Consider the following 22,465-nt stretch of genomic DNA (forward strand, 5'->3'; position numbering starts at 1 on the left):
AAAATCATTTGATTTTTGCTCCCTTTTTCTTATTGAAAAAACTACTATAACAACTCTTCATAGTATAAATTTGCTTGTCAGCAGTATGATTTACGAGAATTTATCCCCACCCTTTTTTTTTTAGATTTTTCATTTTGTCATGATATTAACTACTTTTGTTTCATTATTCTTATTAGTTGTTGGTTTTATTTTATCATTTTATTTTCTCTTAGTTTGTTAACTTGCTAATTTTTCAGTATTACTAATTTATGACAAGTTTTAGTCTCTTTTCCTACCTTTCCAAAACGAAATTTTAAATTTACACACAAAAAAATGTTAGGGGTTCAAAATTTTTGAATTAAGTTTTTATGTTAACTTTTATAGTGCTTAATTCAAATTTTTATATTCTTATTGTTCAATTATTAAATAGTATGGATAGAAAAAAAATTAGTAATTAGGCTTATTGAACATTATAAGTAAATATTTAAAACTAATGATAGGTGCAAATGGTGGTGTAAATTGATAACTTAATTTGCAACAGTGAATTTAAAAGAGTTTACAAAAAGTTAAAATAAATAGATTATAAATGGGTAATTGAGTTACTCAATTCATTTATTGACTTACCCATTTATACCTATATAATTAAATGAATATAAATAGATTGACTCATTTATACTCATTATCCATTTTAACTAATCCAAACCCGTCAAAGTCATCCATTTTGACACCTCGGATTTATACTAACGAAAATAATGGAAAGATTGGGATTATAATATGTTGATACTCGGCACCTCCTTTCTTTTCTCTTGTCTCATGGGACCCTTTTTATGGATACTACAATCAAAGTCCACAGTTTGGGGTGAGATGTACAGGGGGGCATTGGGCTGAGAATTCTGCCGGCCCAGAACAATCAATGATTGGGATGGTCATTGCAAGTAAAATATTTAGTATTTAGTACCAGTAGAAAAAAAAATTAAATAATAAATTGTTAGGCTCTCCTTGGTTGGATTTTCAAACTCTTTCTTTGCTCTTCCTTCTTTTACGCTTTTACAATTAAGTCTCTCTTAAATTGAAAAAAAAAATTATTTGTTTGCAAATGCTTCATCCCACTAAAATGACGTTGTACCAATCCATTTTCCATTTGCAATAGGTTCAGCATTATTTTATTCGTTGCAGTATGTGTTGGTTTCTAATTTTTCCTTTTTTAGTTATTTTATTAATTCCTTTTTTATAATAATTGAGACTCAAAATTTGAGTAAACGCCGCCTGGCCAACTCTAATGGACAACAAGATTGATGTGATGACAAAGGTATGTTTTTCAATTTCGCAATAGTGAAATGAAATGAACATAGAAGGGAACTCTTCCTTGCCTTTTTAATTGAACATCCAATAACTGATTACCACACCAATGAAAATTCTCTCTCTCTCTCTCTCTCTCTCTCTCTCTCTCTCTCTCTCTCTCTCCTAAGTAGATAATTAATATCAAATGAGTAGTTATGCCTTGTCTAGATTGCAAAATCTCTTAGAAATATCCTCTCGGCACATTTTTTAATTATTTTTTGAGTTAATTTTCTATATACTGATAATGTATACACTATCATGATTGGATGTATAACATATATGCAAATTTTACAGTTCAAATTCAAATTCAAATTATGTGTCATATATCCAATGGTGAAAGTGTATACATTATTCGTATATAGAAGATTAATCCTTATTTTTTTACTTCAATCCTTTTTATTCTTTAAAAACTTCAAAAACTTGAAATCTACAATCTGGGGCATTCATAAACCCCTACGGTCATCTAAAGCAAAAGAATCCTCCTGCATCATGGCTGCTTTCTTTTTAAGGTAACTTACGGACTTATTGCCTTCCCACAGAGATGTGCATTAAGAGCGGTGGCTCGGGACAAAGCCCAACAAGATCCTACAATCAGACGCAATGGAAAAGAATTCGTGAGATTTAGTGTCCAGTTTGGCAATCAAATCAATAACAAACTGAGCATCAAGTTCAATTTCCACGAGAGATATTCGGTGTGAAACAGCAAATTTGAGACCATTCCTTCAAGGCGAATGTTAGTGGCCGTCCAACCCAAGTTTCTACAAAAAGCCACCGACCAGAGTGAGAGAATTCACATACCAGTCAACTCCATCAAAAAGTTGCGGTATGATTTAGTCTTCAGCCGAGAAGCAAACACAAATAGAAAAAGATAAGATGAGGATCTTACGAGTGTGTGCAACGAATATTACGACCAGTTTACATATGCTCTTCCTTTCTTTCAGAAACTAGTATTTTGCTCGTCACTTAACATAGTTTATTTTTTAAAACTTTATTGTAATTTTATGCAAGCACAAATAATTTAAATTTTAAAAAATTAACAACACTATTATATGTTCCTTCATATTTAATTTTTAAAAATTGATGTAATCTAAATGTTTAATTATTATACTAATTTTTAAAAAACTTCTTTACATACTTTTACTATAATATACTAGCATTCATCGAATACTTAATTAAGCACAAAAAAAAAAATCCACCGAGTTTTTTTACATCAACAAATATTCAGTTTGCAGCAATATTGTAACTGTTAAAATTTTTTATATGCTAAGTTAATTCGTAAGGAGAAAATAATTATAAATATTTATCAAAAAATATGATATTGTTAGAGGAGACAAAAGCCATAAACACAAATAATTCAAATATCTAAAAAGATAAAGCTATTAAAAATAGATAAACTAAAAAAAAACTAATTATAAAAGAGTTCAACAATAAAATCCAAGAATTTAAATAACTCATTAATTTTTCTCAATTAAGCATATTATCGAGGAGAGAAAATATTGGTCTTAAAATAACAACTTCCATGTATGTGTATATATATTTTTCGTTGGGGCTCTACCGAACACATTATGGTCATCCTCTTTCCAATATTCTAGATGAAATATGAAAAATCTCTATTTATCTTTCATCCATTTCATCTCTCCTTAAATAGGAGTAGTAATAATCTTTAATAGTACAAAAAATGAAAGATTTTATTTCGAGCACTTTGTTGACCTGCCAAAACCGGCAAAAGAATCCTAAGGCCCAATTTGATAAATCAATTCAGCACTTTTAATAAATTCAAATCTTAATATGTTTAGTTGCGTTTGATAACAAAAATAAAATATTTGAATTAATTAAGTGTACTAAATTTTCTAGACCAAATTTAGTCAAAAAATAAGTGATAAGCTATTCACTTATCACTTAATATGATATACACTCAAATGTATCGAAATTAGTATTTAACTATTCAATAACTTGACGAATTCATATTTCAATTTTCAGTTATCAAACTTCAATTTTATCAAACGCGCCCTAAGCATTGTTTGGAAGGCTTAATGGGAAAAGGAAAGAGAAAATGATAGAAATATTCTTTTTTCATTGTGGATTAGATAGGAGTTCCTTATAGATTACGAGTAAGTTATATTTTGCAACATATTTAACTTTTTTTTTTCCTTTTTATGGGATCGAAAGAGCCTTCAAGTATTGTCTTTAATAAATGTTCTTAACACCTTTTTCCCTTTCTAGATTCAAGCAAAGTTCTATATCTTATAAAGAAGGACGGATAAAGAGGGGATTTGATGATTAAATCAAAGATTTCGTCATTCGCTCACCAATGTTTCTTCTAATTGAGATACGAATTTGGTACAAAAGAGAAGCTTTCGAGGGAAAATTTTTATCTTTGGAGCAAAGACAAATCGAGATAGAATGACACATCAGCGTAAATGTTGCATTAGATAAATGAGGTTGATTTAAGATGAATGATACGCGAGTTCAAACTAGTTTTGAAATGAATGTATTAAAAATATTGAAGAAGAATAAAAAAAAAATAACTTTTTCTTGAGCCATATAGTAAAAGAAATAATTTCTTTCTAAACAAGTCAATAGTTTTTCCCTATTGCTCTTTTTACATTGACGTAACGCCTTTTATGCTAAGTTTGGGAAGAGACTTTATCTGTCATTCCTATTTAGGTTCAAATTATCCCAATCTAGGGATAATTTCAGAAACCTCCCCTGAGGTTTTTGACATTTACACTTACCTCCCATGTGGTTTGAACAATTACACTGACCTCCCCTGAGGTTACTAATCCTTTACAAATTCAGTCCAAATGATTAAAATATTATTTTAGAGAGTGAAATTAGAATTTTGTACCTGATTTGTCCTTTGTACCACATGTCCAATGAATGGCAAAGTATTACAAATTAATTAACAATTAATAAACTTTAACGAGCGTAGTTTATAGGCAAATACGTATTGTCTATTTAAAGTACCAGCTCTTTACATGAATTTTATTTTCAAACATTTATTTTATCACAAATATTTATTCTCAAATACAGATTTGTATTTACTCTCAAATATTTAATTTTTGTTAAATACAAAACCTACCAGTTTTTCTTCCGTAGAAATGTTAATATAACATTTTCTCAATTTCAGTTACAAATATTTATTTATTTAACATAAATTAAATGATTCAGAATAAAATACTCATAAAGAACTAATACTTTACTCATGTAATTGATGAAAGCCATAAAAAATTAACATTTTATAGGCCATTTCTTTTTTTAAAAAAATTTTAATTTATATTAAATAGATAACCTATCAATTTTCTTTTTACAAGAATATTATTGTAACACCTTTTAATTTTTAATTACAAATATTGATATATTTATTGTAAATTAAATATTTAAAAATAAAATACCTGTAAAGAGCCGGTATTTTAAATAAGTTATGCGTATTTGCCTATAAACTACACTCCTTACTTAAATCAATAAACTACACTCCTTAACTTAAATCAATAAACTATACTCCTTACTTTAAATAGTGTAGTTTATAGGCAAATACGTATATCCTATTTAAAGTATCGGCTCTTTACAGATATTTTATTTTCAAATATTTAATTTATGATAAATATATTAACATTTGTAATTAAAAATTAAAAAGTGTTAAAGTAATATTCTTGCAAAAAAAATCAGTAGGTTATCTATTTAATATAAATTAAATATTTTTTAAAAAATAAATGGCCTCATAAACTATTAATTTTTTATGACTTTCATCCATTACATGAGTAAAGTATTGGCTCTTTATAGATATTTTATCCTGAATCATTTAATTTATGTTAAATACATAAATATTTATAACTAAAATTGAAAAAGTGTTATATTAATATTTCTACGGAAGAAAAATTGGTAGGTTTTGTGTTTAACAAAAATTAAATATTTGAGAGTAAATACAAATCTGTATTTGAGAATAAATATTTGTGATAAAGTAAATGTTTGAAAGTAAAATACATGTAAAGAGCTGGTACTTTAAATAGGCAATACGTATTTGCCTATAAACTACGCTCGTTAAAGTTTATTAATTGTTAATTAATTTGTAATACTTTGTCATTCATTAGACATGTGGCACAAAGGACAAATCAGGTACAAAATTCTAATTTCACTCTCTAAAATAATATTTTAATCATTTGGACTGAATTTGTAAAGGATGAGTAACCTCAGGGGAGGTCAGTGTAATTGTTCAAACCACAGGGGAGGTAAGTGTAAATGTCAGAAACTTCAGGGAAGGTTTCTGAAATTATCCCTTAAATCTAAGCAGAGTCTATCATGCACAATGCATAAAAACGGTAAACAAAATGAACTGTAAAATAATGCCACGTAATTTCGTCAATGCGTTTATCCTCAATAATGGGAAAACGTGTCACTCACTTGCTCAAAAAGTGGACGGTTAGAAAACCATCCTCATCAATAATCAATTGTTACAAATCCCAATTGACACATCAGTCTTCCTTGTCGGCATCATATATCGTACACATATTTTCAGATTTCAGAGTACGTCGCCTTGCCCAAATTTATCTTTTTGATACTATATGGTACTACGAAAAAAAACTTGAACTCCCACGTAGTTGACTAATGCGACGAAGTTGAGTCCATTACTCCCGTCCCAAACGCGGCGTTCGGTTGCCTCGTGTGCGCTCGGAGCAATAACTATCTGCCACTTGTCGGGTGCATTTGTCTTCTGTTCTTTATCTCTGTGTTGGGGGCGTTATTGTACCCAGGCCTAATTCTAGGTCAGATACATGATTGCCTCCAATCAAGTGGTGGCCTTCTAGAATGATTTTTTTTTTTTTGGCCTTTTTGTTTTTGGTGTAACATAAACTAATTAATACTCCATATCGTCGATTTTAGCCCATCGTCGTAATTTGGAGAACCTAATTCTACAAATTGGCAATGGAAAAAGTAATCTAGAGCCTTAGTGAAATGATAAAGGCGCAACTGAAACAGCTATGATCCAAAGCGCCTTCAGTGTCTTTACGCTTCAACCCGTTATTTTCCAAAGCTGCGAATGAACCACGCCTTCCAATTTTAAGGCAGTCGAATAAGATAACGACAAATTAAACTCGGCCGCCGGACTCTGCAAAGTGACCCCTTTTTGTGCCTCCAAACTGGGCCCAGGAGTAAGGCAGAAACAGGTGGGCCGCGTACGGGGGCAACACTGACGGTTGCGAGCTGCTGCCTACGTAGAGCCTTACGTCATTGATGACGTCGTCAAATCGGGTATCGTTCTTTCGGTACAAAAACTGACCGAGGGAAGATCTGATCCCGACGATTCCGTCTAACTTGTTTGCTTGGATTGGCAGTAATCACATTGATTCACGTTCCTATTGCCCGTCGTTGAACGCGGCCCAGCGATCACCGCACTCAACTAATCACTGAATAATACTAGTAGACCAATGCCTGTTATATAAGTAAAGTTTGAAAATTGAAAGTTAAATAAATTATACTCTCTCATACTTTTGAGTGCATATCAGATTCATTGATAGCTAAATAGCACTTAGAATGAGTTTAAATCTTTCCTACACTGACGGTGTATACACTATCATCATTGAATTCATGACATGTGTATAAAAATTAAATTTTAAATTTAAATTTTGTCTAGTTGTCATTCATCCAACGCTGATAGTGTATACACTGTCAGTGTAGAAAAGATTAATTCTTAATTAAAATTGAAATCTAAAAACTAAAATTTGAAATTTGAATATGTTAAGTTATTAAATTGTCAAGTTTTAAATATAACATATTTGAGTGTATATCGCCTTAAATAATAAGTAAGTAATTTATCACTTATTTTTTAAAGTAAATTTTGTCTAGAAAATTTAATGTCACTTAATTAATTCAAATATTTAATTTTTATTTATCAAACGCGTCTAAACATATTAAGATCTGAATCCATTAAATTTAAGTATTAAATTGGGTTATTAAATAGAGCCTTGGTTTTAGAAGTAAGTTTTGTCTAGAAAATTAAGTATCACTAAATTAACGGATGATCTTTTTTTTTCATCAAACTTTTATGAACATATTAAGGTCTGAATCCATTGAATCATCAAATAAGGCCTTAAATTTAATAGATTCACATATTAACATATTCAGACATTTTTGATAACCAAAAATATAACATATGTTAATTAAATGGTACTATATTTATTTGGTAAAACTCGCTCTAAAAAAAATGTTAAGTTATTCATTTATCACTTAATATTATATATATTGACATATATTTGATTTAGTACTTAATAATTCAGTAATTTAATGAGTTCAAATTTCAGATTTTATATTTTATATTTTAAATTTCAAATGTATCAAACGCATCTTAACTAATACCAATCCTATTCATTTACTTCACTCTTTTCTTGCTAGCAGTAAAGAGATAAATCTTATATACACTGATAGTTTATATACTATCACAGTTTGATGCATGACACATGAGTAAAATTTGAACTTAAAATCCAAGATCGCTAAATTTTGAATATGATCCTGTTCATTTACTTGCAATATGCCGAATTTGACAAATCTCCGTGTTGAGGGAAAAAAATTCTAATTTTATTACCTAATATTATCTTAGTTTTAATCATTTTTCCATTCAAAATGAGTTGATCAAGTACTTATTCAATATGTCAAAAAAAGAAGTGCATGCTTAAATAACTAGCAAGAATACCTTATTTTTATGTTACTATGATAGATTAATGTATTTGCAGTTAGTAAAATATTTTTTTATTTTTTTAGGCATATGATACGTAAATGAGTTTTTTAAGATGCAAATTGGAAACTTTGCATGTTAATTCCTGTTATTATGAGATTTGATATCACAATAATGAAACGTCAAATCAATGTTTGCATGAAAGATACAGCAAGTAAATACCCTGTGGGGTTTTCTATCCCACATCGGTTGGGGGGGTTGGGGTGTTTGGGTAGATAAGTCCCTCGCAGGACTTCAAAAGTTGCCGGCTTTTGAAGTTACTGTGGGAATTATGTTTATTTGCAAAAATATGCTTACTTTCTGGAAGACAATGTAATGGAACAAGTAAATACATTGACATATATCGCAACCACAAAAGTTAACACTAATGGCTTTGTATGCGCACGATGAGGGGCTTCATCATCTCCTGGCGCGAAGAAGTTACTTATCGCGTAGCTACCTTCAAGTTTAAATTAAGACTAATTATTACACATCAAAACCTAACATTATATACTGTAAGAAAAGTTCGCAATATTTCCGTAATCGAAGAAGTATCTATAAATCAGGGGTGAGAATATCTAAAAGATAAAAATAAAAACATAAGATAATAATGAACTTAAAAGAATTGATAGTTGAGAGTGATATGTAATTAACAGAATTACAATGTTGTAATTATCAAAATTACAATTAAACAGTCTATCGTCTTCATATTTTTTTTTCCATAACACATATTTCTATTTGAACTATTTTTAGTCCATAAACTATTTTTTTTTAAGTCTAAGTAGTCTCTAAACCATTTTTTATGGGCCAATTTAGTCCCTCGGTTTTTTTTTCTTAAGCCGAAATGGTCTGTCACCTATGTTCACGTGGATAGTTTTAGTATTTGGCGGATCCACCAAATTTATCAACATTTGGCACTGACAACCAAGAGCATAATAGGAAATTCAACCACACTCCTTTATTAAAATAATAAAAAACTGATAATTGCTAAAAAAAAAAATGGACAACACAATTGAATCGTATGCAAAGCCAAAAAAAAGAAGAAGCTATTTTCAGCTTTATTTCTCGAAGGAGTAATAATAATAATAGCACATTTTTTCCCAAATTTTAACATATTCTTATTGTGTTATTTTCCCTTTTCCCCATTTAAATAATAGCACAATTTACATATTCTTATTGAGTTAGATCCGTGTAAAATCTTAGGCATTGGCTCTTTTTTTTTTTTTTTCCCTCCATAAGAAACTCTCTATATACGCTTTTTTGGCTCTCTATATGATTCAAGTTTGTTTTCAATTTTTTTGACAAATATCCATTTTTATATCGTTTTAAAAAAGGTAATGATTGTCTAGTTATTTTATTGAATCATAATTTCAGTCCATAAAGTGGGCGGAAACATATGGAAGTGCAACTAAATTTGATTGAAATAATTTAAAATTAACTCTCAGATCTTTCTCTTCTTCATGTCAAACAAACATTCAATATTTCCATACTTACTTCAAACAAAATGGCTGAAAATTGCTTTCCTGCACTTAACTGAGTGTGTTTGGATTGTTAAATTATCTCAAATAATATTTCATTATATCATAAATACATTTCCAAATCCATCTTTTTATATTCACAACTATTTTTTTTACCTCACATACATCACGTCACAAAAAAATATTACAGTAATTATTCTAAATAATATTTTATCCAAACACTCCTATCTTGCATTGGTATCGTTTCCTTTCCCTTTCCTTCCTTTCCTTCAATCCAATCCAAACGGTACCTTAACGTGTGCCAGTGTTGGAATCCATTAAATTTTCTTACACATTTCCCCTTCCCTCCTTTTCTCCACACACTCCACAACCCCTCCTCCCCCCCTTCTCTCCGTCTGTGTCTTTATCTTCGTAGGATTTGCTGGCACCGCAAAACCCTAGTTATTTCATCAAAGCTGTGTCGGCTTATTCGATGCAATCCTGCACCGCCAAACCCCCAATCAATCTTAAGGTAATTCTGAACTTCGAATTTTCATTAAACTGTATGCTTTTAATTGAAATATAATCTTAAATTTGCCAGTTGCTAGCAGAAATCAACTTGAGGGAGGTTTTAATTACTTTGGGTGCTCTGCAAGAGCTTTTCAGTCGCGAAACTGGGTGCAATAAATTGGGAAAAAAAACAGCTGTTTTGGTTGACGCATAATAGCTATTTTAGTATCCGTCGTCTTGATTATTATCATTTATGATTCATCTAATTATTTGGCGGATGCCTAGTACGCGTTTGCTTAATTGAATTTTCCTGGTAATCTGTGGAAAATTATTTGGCTTTTTGTTCGCTACCACCTGAACATAAGTTTTCTTGCTAAAACTTTTTTTTTATTGGAAAGTTTTCTTACTTTTACGCCCTTTCCTGGTGTTGCTTGTCCTTTTCCATTTCTTGATATGGGCTCGGATTTTATGCATGATTCCTCATTTGTGGGTTTTTGTACACTAATATTGCGTGCAGAAGGCATCTTTTCTTATTTAGGCCCTGTTTTAGTCTCCCTGGCTTCATGCTTAGTTCTAGATTACTATTATTAAAATAATGTTTGCAAAATTGTGATTATCAGAAGTATGTTTACCTTATACCAATGCATTTGTCTTTTTTTATGTAACTTTTCAGAGTGTTAAAAGTAACGAGTTTGTGTAAGATGTTTCAATATGGAAGTGCTTAAATGTTCGTTTGTGATTTTTATTTTTTTATTTTTTTGGTGGACCTGAAGTTATTGTACTTTCTTTACTTTGGTACACTAACCGTGTAAATTGGGTGTGTCTTTTTGGAACAGGATGATTTGTGATCAAGAAACAAAAGCGTTTCTCAACCTATAGTTTTACAGAGGTTTTGATTAGGTCAAGTTTTATTTGAATTTTTGCAATGGATCGCCGGGACACATCAGGTTTTGTCAGCGGTGGACTATGGTCATTTCGGCAGTTTTAAAGTGACCATTTTTCTTTTCCAATTTTTTTCAGCTATTCTTTTCCATTTGTTTTAGACCCTTATAAGTCTGTAAATCCATTGCTTTGTAAATTTAAGTTGGTTTGGGCTATCTAACCGTGTGTTCATACTACATGGACAAGGCCCCTGTACATTGTAGTGCTAATTTAGCCGAAGTGTCAACTGATCTGAACAAATTTGTTAATGTTCAATCAAGTGACTTTGCAAGACCTGTATTAGGGTTGGATTCCTATGGTGTTGCAAACTCTTATTTTTCCAGGGGAAGCAAGAGAAAATGGGGAATGGTTGATGGATCTTCTTTGTTTCTTGGTTTGGGCCACTCGTCAAGTTCTTGCACTACAATGTCACCTGGGAGAGAAATGGAAGAGGATTCTTCTATTCATCTTGGTCTAAGTATTGATCTTCAGCTCGGAAATCATAGGGCAAATTATGCAAATCAGCTTCCCTATATCACTGCAAAAGCATATGAAGCGAGGAGGCCTGAAGTAGATCTGGAGTTGAGTTTGTCAACTGGACCTGCTGAATCAGATGTTACTACCATTACACAAGGATCCAGTCCTCATAAGAATAAAATAGAACCTCCAGCTTCGGTGGCTACAGTTCAACTTGTGGATGAAGGATCAACATCATCTCGATGGAAATGCGGGCCACTTGTGCCTCCTGTGCAGAGTTTGGGGACCTTTGCTCTGGGTGACCAACTCAACAGCTGTAATAATCCAACTCCGCTCACAACAAACATCTCATCTGCCTCACTGGCAACTCCTAGAAACTCAGTTTCCTGTGCTTCTGGGGCAATTCCTCAGCCACAGCGACGCATCAATGTGAAAACTTGTAGGTTTGAAGGTTGCGTAAGAGGAGCAAGAGGTGCTTCTGGCCTTTGTATTGCCCATGGGGGTGGCAGGAGGTGTCAGAGAGCTGGATGTCAGAAGGGTGCTGAAGGCAGGACTGTATTCTGTAAGGCCCATGGCGGAGGTCGGCGCTGCCAACATCTTGGATGTACTAAGAGTGCTGAGGGGCGTACTGACTTTTGCATTGGTCATGGTGGTGGTAGACGCTGCAATCATGGTGGCTGCACTCGTGCTGCAAGAGGTAAATCCGGTTTATGCATTCGTCATGGGGGTGGCAAAAGGTGCAAAATGGAAAATTGTACCAAGAGTGCTGAGGGGATTTCTGGCCTCTGCATCTCCCACGGTGGTGGCCGTCGTTGCCAGTATCCTACCTGTGCAAAAGGTGCTCAGGGCAGCACAGTGTTCTGTAAAGCACATGGTGGCGGGAAAAGGTGTACCTATTTGGGATGCACAAAAGGTGCAGAAGGGAGTACACCTTTATGTAAAGGACATGGTGGGGGTAAGAGGTGTACATTTGAAGGGTGTACCAAGAGTGTGCATGGGGGTACATTATTTTGTGTAAGTCATGGTGGGGGCAAGAGGTGTTCCATGGCTGGTTGCACAAAGAGTGCACGGGGACGCACAAACTTCTGTGTTCGTCATGGTGGTGGAAAAAGGTGTAAACATGAAGGATGTACTAAGAGTGCCCAAGGAAGCACCGACTTCTGCAAGGCACATGGGGGAGGCAAACGATGCTCCTGGGAACAAGTGGGATCTGAGTTTGGTGGTCAAGCTACTGTTCCGTGTGATAAGTTTGCTCGGGGAAAATCTGGCCTTTGTGCTGCCCACACTGCCCAGGTGCAAGAAAAACTTGTTCATGGTGATGGTGTTTTGATGGTTCCCATACTTGAAAACCGGCTTTTCAGCAAAATGGAAAGGATGAAAGGGGTATTTGCGGTTTCCAGTGGCACAGATTCTACAAATAGGGGAGCAATTTCAGTTGGCATGAGTAGTCATGGACATAAAGACGCATGCTGCCGGATGCCACCACAAGATAATTTAGATGAATTTTCTCTTCCGGAGAGTAGGGTACACGGAGGAAGCCTAATGGCCATGCTCAGAGGTGGCACATCCTTTCAAACTGGCAACAGTACTGTGCATGGTGATGAAGTGGGGAGGCGAAAAACTTATCCAATATCTGACAGCTGAGTGAAAGCAAAATTTAGCTTCCGTTATGTTCAGTATTTGCTTGAGGAAATGTTTTGTGTCATTCTTCTGCATGTCGACCTGTTACTGTGGAAGTAGATCATAATTATGTAGTACATGATGATCTTTTGAGTGGTTGTTTGTAACATGGGTAAAGTCCTTATGACCTAAGCTCAGTCGTCCGGTAGTGGGGGGTTTACAGGGTTAAGTTTATAGTACACTTTTCAAGCATGGTGGCAGTTTTAGCTTCTAGGTGTATCCTGTAAATACTCATTGTTAAACAGTAATATTGTGAATATTGTTTATATTTACTTAGTTGCATTTACTGCATGTGTGTGTCTGCTGTTTGCTCGACTTTAAAATAGCTTGTTTCCTTGTCTGGATGTTTGAGCTATGGAACTTTTTGGCCATAGCATGTTCGGGTAAAGAGAATGACCTGCTTTAGAGTGAAAAGGGGGAGGATACAAAATTGAATAGGAGAAGATAGCAGCATGTACGTACTGTGGCGCATTTCGACAAAGATGTTCTATAGCTTTCATAATTATAAGGGCATTTTCCCCTTAAACGAGCTGAATATGGTTGAATTGAAAACCATGTCAACCAAGTTATGAGTAGACGAACCTGGAAATTATATTCTTGGAATTAGATATACAATGCTATTTAAACTTATTTAACTCTATACTAATTCTGGATTTAAATTCTGGATCTGACACTTGGGGATGGGAAGGGTTGGCAGGAGGGATAGGAAGATTTGAAAAAAAAAAAGCAACAACAAATCATCGAATTCCATTGTTTAGAATCAACATCAAATTCCTGATGTAGCTGGCTATTGGTAGATGTTTTATCAGGAGCAGTTGCAGGTACAACTTGAGAAGCTGGATTTGATTGCAGAAGGGGAAACATTTTTCAAACAAATTCATCTAAAAGAATGAATCTAAACAATTTTAAGTCTCCGAAAGGTTTACTGAATTTGTGTTTCTATATGCTTTGTTTTTGTTTTGATGACTTTCATCGTTTGACAATTAACTTGATTGAATTACAGGGTTATCCAAACCCTTTCAAAGTTCTGTATTGAATTACAGGGTAAAGTCGAAGGGTAAGATACGAAACAGAAATTAAAACAAGGAGGAGGCCGGAAATGGAAGTTACAAAGTTGGTTTAAATCACGCATTCAATTTTTTATCCTTTATCTGTTATTATTTCTATACAAAACCGGATTTTTGTCCTCCTGAGTATTTTGTGATGTTTGATGTGAGGGAAGATTTCCAAGATGTTACCAATACATTCAACCGTGATTGAATAAGAAAGATCAGAAGCTTACATGGATGGATCAGAATACCCAAACACAGCATAGTTGGCTGCACCAATATTCACAGTTGCCAGTAATTTGCAATTTGTCAAAGTCAAATCAACATAGTTGGTTCTTCCTCTTGAACTGTGTGAGCACAGGGTATATGTTGTCGAAGGCTTTATAAGTGTCATCCCTCACCTTTGCTCCCGTGAGGATGATCTTCCCGGACGCAAAGATGAGAAGCGCCACATTGGGATGCTTCATCCTGTATATCAAGCCAGGAAACACTTCTGGATCATAGGTTACAAAGGCCGCATGGGCACAAGCCAAATGTTCAAGTCCGATAGGAAATTTCATATCAGTAGATCCAACAATGTTCTGGATCTTGAAATCTTTAAACTGGACTCCTTTGACCCCACACTTTTCAATGATCTTCGTGTATCTCCTGGCTGCAAGCTTAGACTGTGCTTCACTCTTGGCCCCGGTGCAGACAATCTTTCCGGTGGCAAAAATCAATGCCGTGGTTTTGGGCTCCCTAATCCTCATGATAACAGCTGCAAAGCGTCTTGGATTGTACTCTGCATTACGAGCATGCATGGCAATAGCTTTTAGGTCCAACATGCAGTTCAAGTTGACTGTTGAAACTATGTTTTGTATGGTCGGTTTAGGAATCGTCCCAGATGAGTTCTCAATGAATCCAAAATCAGCCATTCTTGATTGCCCAGTGTTCATATCACACGCAGAAAAGAAGAGAGGAGAGAGGAAAAAGAAGGGCGGCGCCGTGCATATATACATAGAGCCCAGAATCCTGAAAGCCAAGCCGTCCTACACTCCTACTGGGAATGGCGGGGAACGAACAAGAAGTCTCGTGTGTATGGCTTTGATCGAGACACTTAAAAGAGACAGGACTGTAACGAAATCGACATGCGATAATAGCTTCCCGAGTCACAAAGGGCGCATGACTACTGGTTCTGGTTCCAGGGGATCTCTTCTAAGTGAAGCGAGGTACGAAGCTATTCGTTCTCTAGAACAATTTATAGAATTCCAGTTTGGAAAAGTTTTTTTGTTTTTTTTGACTATTTTGGAAGTGCACTGCCAACCCCCGAGGGGAGGGGACCCAAATCCATGCTATGATTGGGTCAGAAGAACTTCTCAAAATTATACTACTAGAACTAGTGTACTACTAATCTTGTGAAGAACCTACTCCTTTTAAGCCTAACTTTCGTATTCTATAAAGCTTAAAAATCTCCTTTTTATGAGTCACGCAGCAGCAGAGCAAATAAATATTAAAGAAGAAAAACAAGAAAAAATCCTGGCCATGGCTTTGCTTTACCAAGACGTCGTGCTAAGGGAGCCAGATTATATCTTGAGGGAGCCTTACCTCGACATTCAGATTAGGGGTTTTCTACTTTCCCTATTTCACCATCCTATTCTGCTCCGCCAATAGCTTCTTCTTGCTCCAACCTTTGTTGTCATTCTGGCTTGCTAATGCGTACAAGTCGCCATGACAGCGGGGGAGATCGACTTCAGTAACTACCCTGCCATGATGCTCCAAGTTCCGACTGCTGCTGTTCCCAGCTTCAGTAGAATGGAGAACTCGAACTCCACCGCCGGGCACTACGATTGTAAGGATGATAATTGGCTCTGTTAAAAATGCAAGAGAAAATGTTTTTGACTCCTCAGCATCAGTACTCGGATAAGAGTCCATTATGCGGCCTGAAGTGATCGAATCCATTAAAGATCTTAGGGACTGAATCCATTTGCTCCAGTCTCACATGTACGTCTTCCAGTTGGCTGAAGAACACGGTAAGTAATTTTTCAGCACATAGCCCCTCAAGCATCGCATCACTTTGAATACTGTTTCACAGATTTAATCCGTTGAGATACATTTTATGTTCGTCCGTAAGATAATCCTAGTCGCAACAAAATCCTTCATAGGAAATGCAAGTTAATGTAGTATTACATTGGCTTCACAGATGCTAAATGCTGTGATTCACGAAATCTCCCGAGTTTTAAGAAGCGATTGTCAAACTCTCTGTCTCCCCGCTAGCCCCTCGCTCCCTCCCTCCCTCCCAAGAAAAGACTAAGTTGGGAGAGGGGGCTTCAAAACAATCACTCACTACCATAAACGCTAGTAGAAATTAACTAAGTAAACTCGGAAAAAAAATATTTCATGGATTAAAAAGTTCATAGCATCCATCTTAAATCTATAAATCCATTACAAGCTTGAAGAAACTTGCTAACAACAGATTACAAGCAACCATTTGGGGGTTCTTTATAGAGGAATCGGCAAGGACTGGTAAAAGGAAACGGAAAAATACAAGGGGCAGGAGAAGAGAAAAATATAAGTAACAAATAAAAGGAGTCTAATGCACATTTAGAACAAAGTTACGGCGCCAGCAGATGATGACTGGTACATCGCAATCTTCCCTAAGTGAAGTCATGCTTCTCGTACGAGTCATCCCATGATATCTCCTTTATCCAATCTAAACTTTCCTGACCTGAATGTTATGAGTGGAATGCAACCGCCAGATTGGTTGCGTACCACTCTGTACAAGAGCTACTTGTTCTCCTGCCTTCACCATTCCTTGTTTCTGTAAATTGACAGTGGATAGGGTGTAAATACACAAGATCATCTCCATGCATGCACATACACACGCGGGCACCCAGCACACACACACACGCGGGCACCCAGCACACACACAAATGAAGGACATTTTAACTATATGGAAACCCACAATAACATTCTACGGTTATTATATGGCTTAGGACTATTGATTGTTTCAAACCAATAAGCAAATGGAAGTTCAGATAAAGTCAAGATGAGTGGTCTGTAGAAACATGATATTGGAAGACATGGGGAATTAGGTTACACATTAACAAAAACCAATGAAAGATAAGTCTCACCTGCAACAAAGTCAATGCATTAGAGAAGGTCGTCTCAGCTTCATCCATGAACTCCATGTAAATGGGACAAACACCTTGGTACAAAGCCAACCTCTGTTGTACTCTCTTCCTGTACTCCAATTGCATGATTTGGTAAATCAACTCAACAAATGCTTTTTGAACCATATGAGCTTAACTCATTTATAAAGCTTGCACATTTGTTAATGAATACAAGTGGAAGAACATAGAAGTTGAAGCCTGCCTACAAATGTCGACAGTTGAGCATCAACCATGTTCTCTCACCCACTTAGCTCATAAAGTTCTATTCTACAAGTTTAATATCGAAAAAATGAGACTTACTCATTCGTAAACGCAAATATGGTGCCAGAAGGCCGGTAATGGCTTAGAAGGATAGCCATGAAACCAGTCCTGGTAAAGACAACGATTGAGGTTCCGAGGGTGTTGGACATCATTGTTGCATGGAATGCAAACATTTCACTCATGTGTTTCTGTTCAGAGTGGGTGTTTTAAAAAAACAATCAAATTGAGCCCAAATTAAAGCTTGATAAACTTATCAAGAGTGGCAAGCTCATGAGCATGGAAGTAGACTAACTTATGTATACAAAGTCAAACTAACCTTGAAAGCTTGACCCAGATTATGCGGTCTTTCTCCACCAACCATGGTTGCTTCAGTGCGCAATGAAACAGTGTGCATGACCTTTACTGCTTTCAAAGGAAACCTTTCATGGAAGTAAAATCATATAGGGTTTCAGGCAATGAAAGATTGCTATATAAACAGCCTAATTGGGTAAAATCAAAATATTTAGTCTCAATTGATCTGGATGCAAAACTTGTATCAGCAAACTTAAAAGGTTCACTGCTCTGCAGTAAACCCCTCGACTACATTTTACCTTGTGTGACATTCAATTTTTGTGTTAAAGCAAATTTAGTTTTCTTACTTTCCATGAGCTGTTTCTCCAGAGAGCATAACTGCATCGGCACCCTCTCTAACAGCAATGGCAATATCTGATACCTCAGCTCGGGTAGGTGTCGGGTGAACAATCATGCTTTCAAGCATATTTGTTGCCACGATAACAGCTTTCCCCATACTACGGCATATCCTGATTATTTCTTCCTGTAATGAAAAGCTTTCAGAAGCTTACCGACAAATATGTTAAAAGCTAGTAGTCTTGGAAACTTATAATTACCTGCAACAGGGGAACCTCCTCAATTGGCAACTCAGCACCGAGATCTCCTCTTGCAACCATTGCCTGAGATAAGATAAGCAGGTCTGGTAATAAAGACAATGTCCGCTTTCAATGGAAGAGACAGGAAAAAAAAAAGAGGAAAAAAAGAGAATGGGGAAGGAATGCCACCTACATGCCAAGACAAGGCACAGGGTGCAAGAGTTAAATAATACATTAGGAAAAACTCATAGTAAACTCCACATTCAACAAAACAAACCCCATCCTTGGCAAACAGGGTAGGGTTCCTTTCATTTACATGACATAGCTTCATGACATGACTCTTTTTGTAAATCTAGCAGTTGTATCCCCCAAAAAGGGCAAAAAAATCTAGCGGTAGATATACAAGACGACTATGACTATAGTCAAACATAATGACAAGGCATAATTATTTACTACATGTGAGTGCCCAAACCCAAGACCAATTTCTGCTTGCTCAAGAGCTAATATCATATTTGTTGAATCAAAAAAGGGCAAAAAACAGAGCAGAGACTTGGGTAATTACCCCATCAGATGCAGTAATAATTGAGTGCAAGTTTGGTATAGAGTCAGCACTTTCAATCTTTACAATCACGTGAATATCTGCACCAGAGCCTGGAGAGCCCAAAAGAAGATTATCAAGTATACAAATGAATGTGGAACATATTAATTACAACTTATCTTTACCAATTCTTTATCTATTTTTCTAGCACTACTCAAAGATAATATATGTAGTGTTACTTTGGAGATAATTCTTCAATTCATGGACCACTGCAGCATCCTTGACAAAGGAGACAGCATAGAAATCTACTTTATTGTCTACTCCAAACTTGATGTCATCCCAGTCCTTTTCTGCAGCAAATTACAGGACCAGATTACTTTCTTTGCAAAAGAATAACTTTCAACTCTTCTAGCAGAGATTATAATCCTGCACATCGCATATGCGGCAGCACAGACCCCCAGAAATGTGTCAAGAAAATGATTACTGGGTCTTACCAGTAATTGATGGAAGTGTAGCACTTTTTCCCCGAACGTTTAGATGCCGCCTGGATTTAAGCTCTCCACCATCAACAACTTCACATTTCACTGAATCTTCTGTCTTGGATGTTACCAGCAGTGACATCATGCCCCCTATAAATAAAGAATATTAACAAGCTGCAATTGAATCCTCCAAGATTTACGGACAGAAGTTAATACAGATGATGTGTATCATTCTGTTTAATCTTTTTGCACATAGTTCAGCGCAGTAACTGCTGCAAATAATGCACATCCCTAAGGATTTCAGGACAGTAATTGCAAGATCACTCGCATTCAATAAGATCTTTCTTAAAACCAACAGTTTGCATACCTAGAAGCATAATACAATGTAAATTGAAAACAAAGCTTCACTATTTCACATTCATTTCTTCCTTTCGGGTATGAGGCCAAAACTATTTCATTATTCTTTTGGTATTGTGGATTTCATTATTCTTTACATTCATCACTTTTTTTAGTAAATAATTCTTTGCTTCAACTTAATGACTACGTTCTTTACGGAGAGCAAAAAATTGACGAAAATAAAACATTTCTATTTACCATTTTGGACTTTTCACACTTATCTCGCTAATTGAAATTTGTGGTGAAAGATTGAAAAATTTTACTTAATAGCCAGCAGAGTGAGGTCTGCGTGTGTATAGCTTTATTTACATTATATCAATAGTAAAACAAGTTAAAGTAGAAAAAGAAAAGCTGGCATACCATCAACAAGAAGCATGTCCCCTACTTCAACGTCATTGACAAAATCGTCGTAGTTAACACTAACACAATCAGCAGTTCCCACCCCTCTCTTGATTGTAAAGGTGAACTCCTGTCCAGGTTGTAACATGATTGGCTGGGGCAAATCACCACTCCTAACCTCTGGACCCTGCCACATGTTAATCCAATTGAGCACAGGGATATCTGTAGGTGGTCAAATACATATGTCTTTTACTTCTAAACTTATAGGACCAGTTTCTTGTTCTTCTGACATTGAAAAAGTATAAGCACAAATTTCACGGTTAATAACAACAAATTATACACATATAATGGGAAAAAGATGCATGCCTGTATGCAGACATGGACTTGACAAGGATATACTTGCCTTAGTATCAAGCATAATGGCAATGACGTTGTCCTTTGCTTGGGCATTGTATTCTTTAACCAAGTCAATTACTTTTTGATGAGATGCATGGTCTCCGTGGGACATGTTCAGACGAGCAACATTCATCCCAGCCTCAGCCAACTTCCATATCATTTCCCTAGTGTTGGTGGAGGGACCAATTGTGCAAACAATTTTTGTCTTGCGTCTTACTATAGGCTTAGACCACATGCCAAGTGATGTGTCACCAAATTGCTGAATCTCATGCAAGGGTTGAATATGCTCTTCTGTCTGATAGCAACAACATATTTAAACCACAAAAAATAAAAAAACGTAAGAGAAATGGTATTTAAAGTAATGATATATTTGTAATCATCACAACAATGCAGTCAGAGGCCTAAACAGTCTATGACTTCCTCCCCAAAATCCCCAGCCCCCTGAAAAAGAAAGACAAAAATTTCCTTTCCTTTTTGATGCTTTGCATTGGCTCTAGTATCCAACCTTGTTGTTTTTAATATTTACAAATTATTGCACCTAAAGATTCCAACGGATATACATCGTGTCTCATAAAAGGATAAATCAAGGAATTTCCTCCGACAGAATTCAGGAGCACATAAGAAGTTGATAGAGCTTTTTTGGCAGAAGAAACCAGTAGATGGACAATGGTCGCTGAATGCAATTAAAATCCCTCAGAAGGCGATGCCGCAAAACTGGCAGTGTAAATTAGGTTAACCAAGAGAAAACACTAGGAAGGAAAGCATTAAAAATTGGGTTTTTTTAGTCAAGTAATTTTCTGCAGATCACGAAATTATTCTCCCACCTGACAAATGCGGTTGATATATACTAGTACTATATGTCAGGAAATACCTTTCAAATTTAAGGTACCGCCACTTGGGAATTGGAATCCAAACTTTAATTATTGGCATAATATAAAACAGGAGAAAAGCAAACGAAATTCAAGCACGTTAGCATGGACATTGCCAGCCAGGAACTCGAGGGGGGTAGAAAAGGATTACAGATTGAAGCCAAGTAAGAAATAGAAAGTAGTCAGTGAGTTTGTATGAGACCTTGTGGGAGTCTTCGGGAGTGAAGGGAAGGACTTGAGAGTCGAGGCCTGCAGATCTTCTGGCAATGACGGGGATAGCAATAGTGCGGGCGGCTGGGCGGCTGTCCCTTTGAACACGGGGCAGCAGTTTCGCAGGAAAGGCAGAGGGGGGCTTGAGCTTCTCCACTTGGGTTTGCAGAGATCCAGAGGTAGGGTTGGCCAACGAACTCTGAATTGGCTGGGTCGCCACCACATGAGCCATTCTACTGTTTCGATCGCTGTTCAGTGAACCAAAAAACAAACGAGTGTTCGAGAGAAAGAATGATGAGATTACAAGGACGAATAGAAGGCGTTGGAAGGAAAATGGTTATAGTCCGTCCAGCGATGTAAGTATAAAGCGTTGGGGAGATCGCCCTTGTATTTGGCGGAAGTTTAGAGGAGGAGGACGCAAGTACGTGAGAGATGAAAATGAGAGAAACGGAGAAAAGAAAGAATGAATGAAAGAAAGAGTCTATGGAAGCTAGCAGGCTGGCGGCTTCGTTTGTATCGAAATTGCAGTATGAAGTACTACCCTATATATGTATATGTGTATATATATATATATATATAGGTGGCGGATGGTGAGAAATAAGAGTACTACTAGTCTTACCATACGTACAAATTGTCGTATTTTGTTGGAGTAACTTCAACGTCTTCTTCTTCGAAGAGTGCAGCTACGTTGTTTTGCCTGGCACCGCAAACGAATCGAGTTGATATTTGGTCAAATCAAAATTCGACGTCGAGGTCAAATCGAGGCACGTTGAATTCATTCGAGTTTGTTAAAATAAAAAAATATATTATTATTATTATTTTTTTAAATGAATAAAATA

General features: G+C 35.6%; 3 protein-coding genes across 3 annotated transcripts; 1 reads left to right on the top strand and 2 right to left on the bottom strand.

Moving 5' to 3' along the window:
* The first annotated feature begins 9,862 nt into the window (after nucleotides 1-9,862).
* LOC113761203 lies at nucleotides 9,863-13,360 on the top strand. Its single transcript, XM_027304074.1, has 2 exons — nucleotides 9,863-10,018; nucleotides 10,833-13,360. The coding sequence occupies exon 2, from the start codon at nucleotides 11,116-11,118 to the stop codon at nucleotides 13,036-13,038; it is 1,923 nt and encodes a 640-aa protein (XP_027159875.1). The 5' UTR covers nucleotides 9,863-10,018; nucleotides 10,833-11,115; the 3' UTR covers nucleotides 13,039-13,360.
* A 1,031-nt stretch (nucleotides 13,361-14,391) lies between these two features.
* LOC113763848 (TATA-box-binding protein-like) lies at nucleotides 14,392-15,106 on the bottom strand. The gene has a single exon (XM_027307815.1). The coding sequence runs from the start codon at nucleotides 15,056-15,058 to the stop codon at nucleotides 14,444-14,446; it is 615 nt and encodes a 204-aa protein (XP_027163616.1). The 5' UTR covers nucleotides 15,059-15,106; the 3' UTR covers nucleotides 14,392-14,443.
* Nucleotides 15,107-16,481: 1,375 nt separating this feature from the next.
* LOC113760742 (plastidial pyruvate kinase 2) lies at nucleotides 16,482-22,155 on the bottom strand. Its single transcript, XM_027303440.1, has 12 exons — nucleotides 21,619-22,155; nucleotides 20,555-20,842; nucleotides 20,173-20,338; nucleotides 19,432-19,566; nucleotides 19,177-19,287; nucleotides 18,962-19,050; nucleotides 18,421-18,483; nucleotides 18,172-18,347; nucleotides 17,850-17,952; nucleotides 17,573-17,721; nucleotides 17,234-17,342; nucleotides 16,482-16,920 (listed from the first exon to the last, which is right to left on the bottom strand). Exons 1-12 carry the CDS (start codon nucleotides 21,856-21,858, stop codon nucleotides 16,813-16,815), a joined length of 1,737 nt encoding a protein of 578 aa, XP_027159241.1. The 5' UTR covers nucleotides 21,859-22,155; the 3' UTR covers nucleotides 16,482-16,812.
* Between the last annotated feature and the right edge of the window lie 310 nt (nucleotides 22,156-22,465).

Source organism: Coffea eugenioides, chromosome 2 (genome assembly GCF_003713205.1).
Source record: "Coffea eugenioides isolate CCC68of chromosome 2, Ceug_1.0, whole genome shotgun sequence".
Lineage (NCBI taxonomy): Eukaryota > Viridiplantae > Streptophyta > Magnoliopsida > Gentianales > Rubiaceae > Coffea > Coffea eugenioides.

What these genes read in the sequence shown, in the direction of transcription:
- LOC113761203 (XM_027304074.1), top strand. Translation starts at nt 11,116, where the DNA reads ATGGACAAGGCCCCTGTACATTGTAGTGCTAATTTAGCCGAAGTGTCA.
- LOC113763848 (XM_027307815.1), bottom strand. Translation starts at nt 15,058, where the DNA reads ATGAACACTGGGCAATCAAGAATGGCTGATTTTGGATTCATTGAGAAC.
- LOC113760742 (XM_027303440.1), bottom strand. Translation starts at nt 21,858, where the DNA reads ATGGCTCATGTGGTGGCGACCCAGCCAATTCAGAGTTCGTTGGCCAAC. An exon ending in GGAGAAACAGCTCATGGAAA is followed by an intron (nt 17,953 to 18,171) that starts GTAAGAAAACTA and finishes CTTCCATGAAAG; the next exon opens with GTTTCCTTTGAAAGCAGTAA. An exon ending in ATGCATTGACTTTGTTGCAG is followed by an intron (nt 16,921 to 17,233) that starts GTGAGACTTATC and finishes GTCAATTTACAG; the next exon opens with AAACAAGGAATGGTGAAGGC.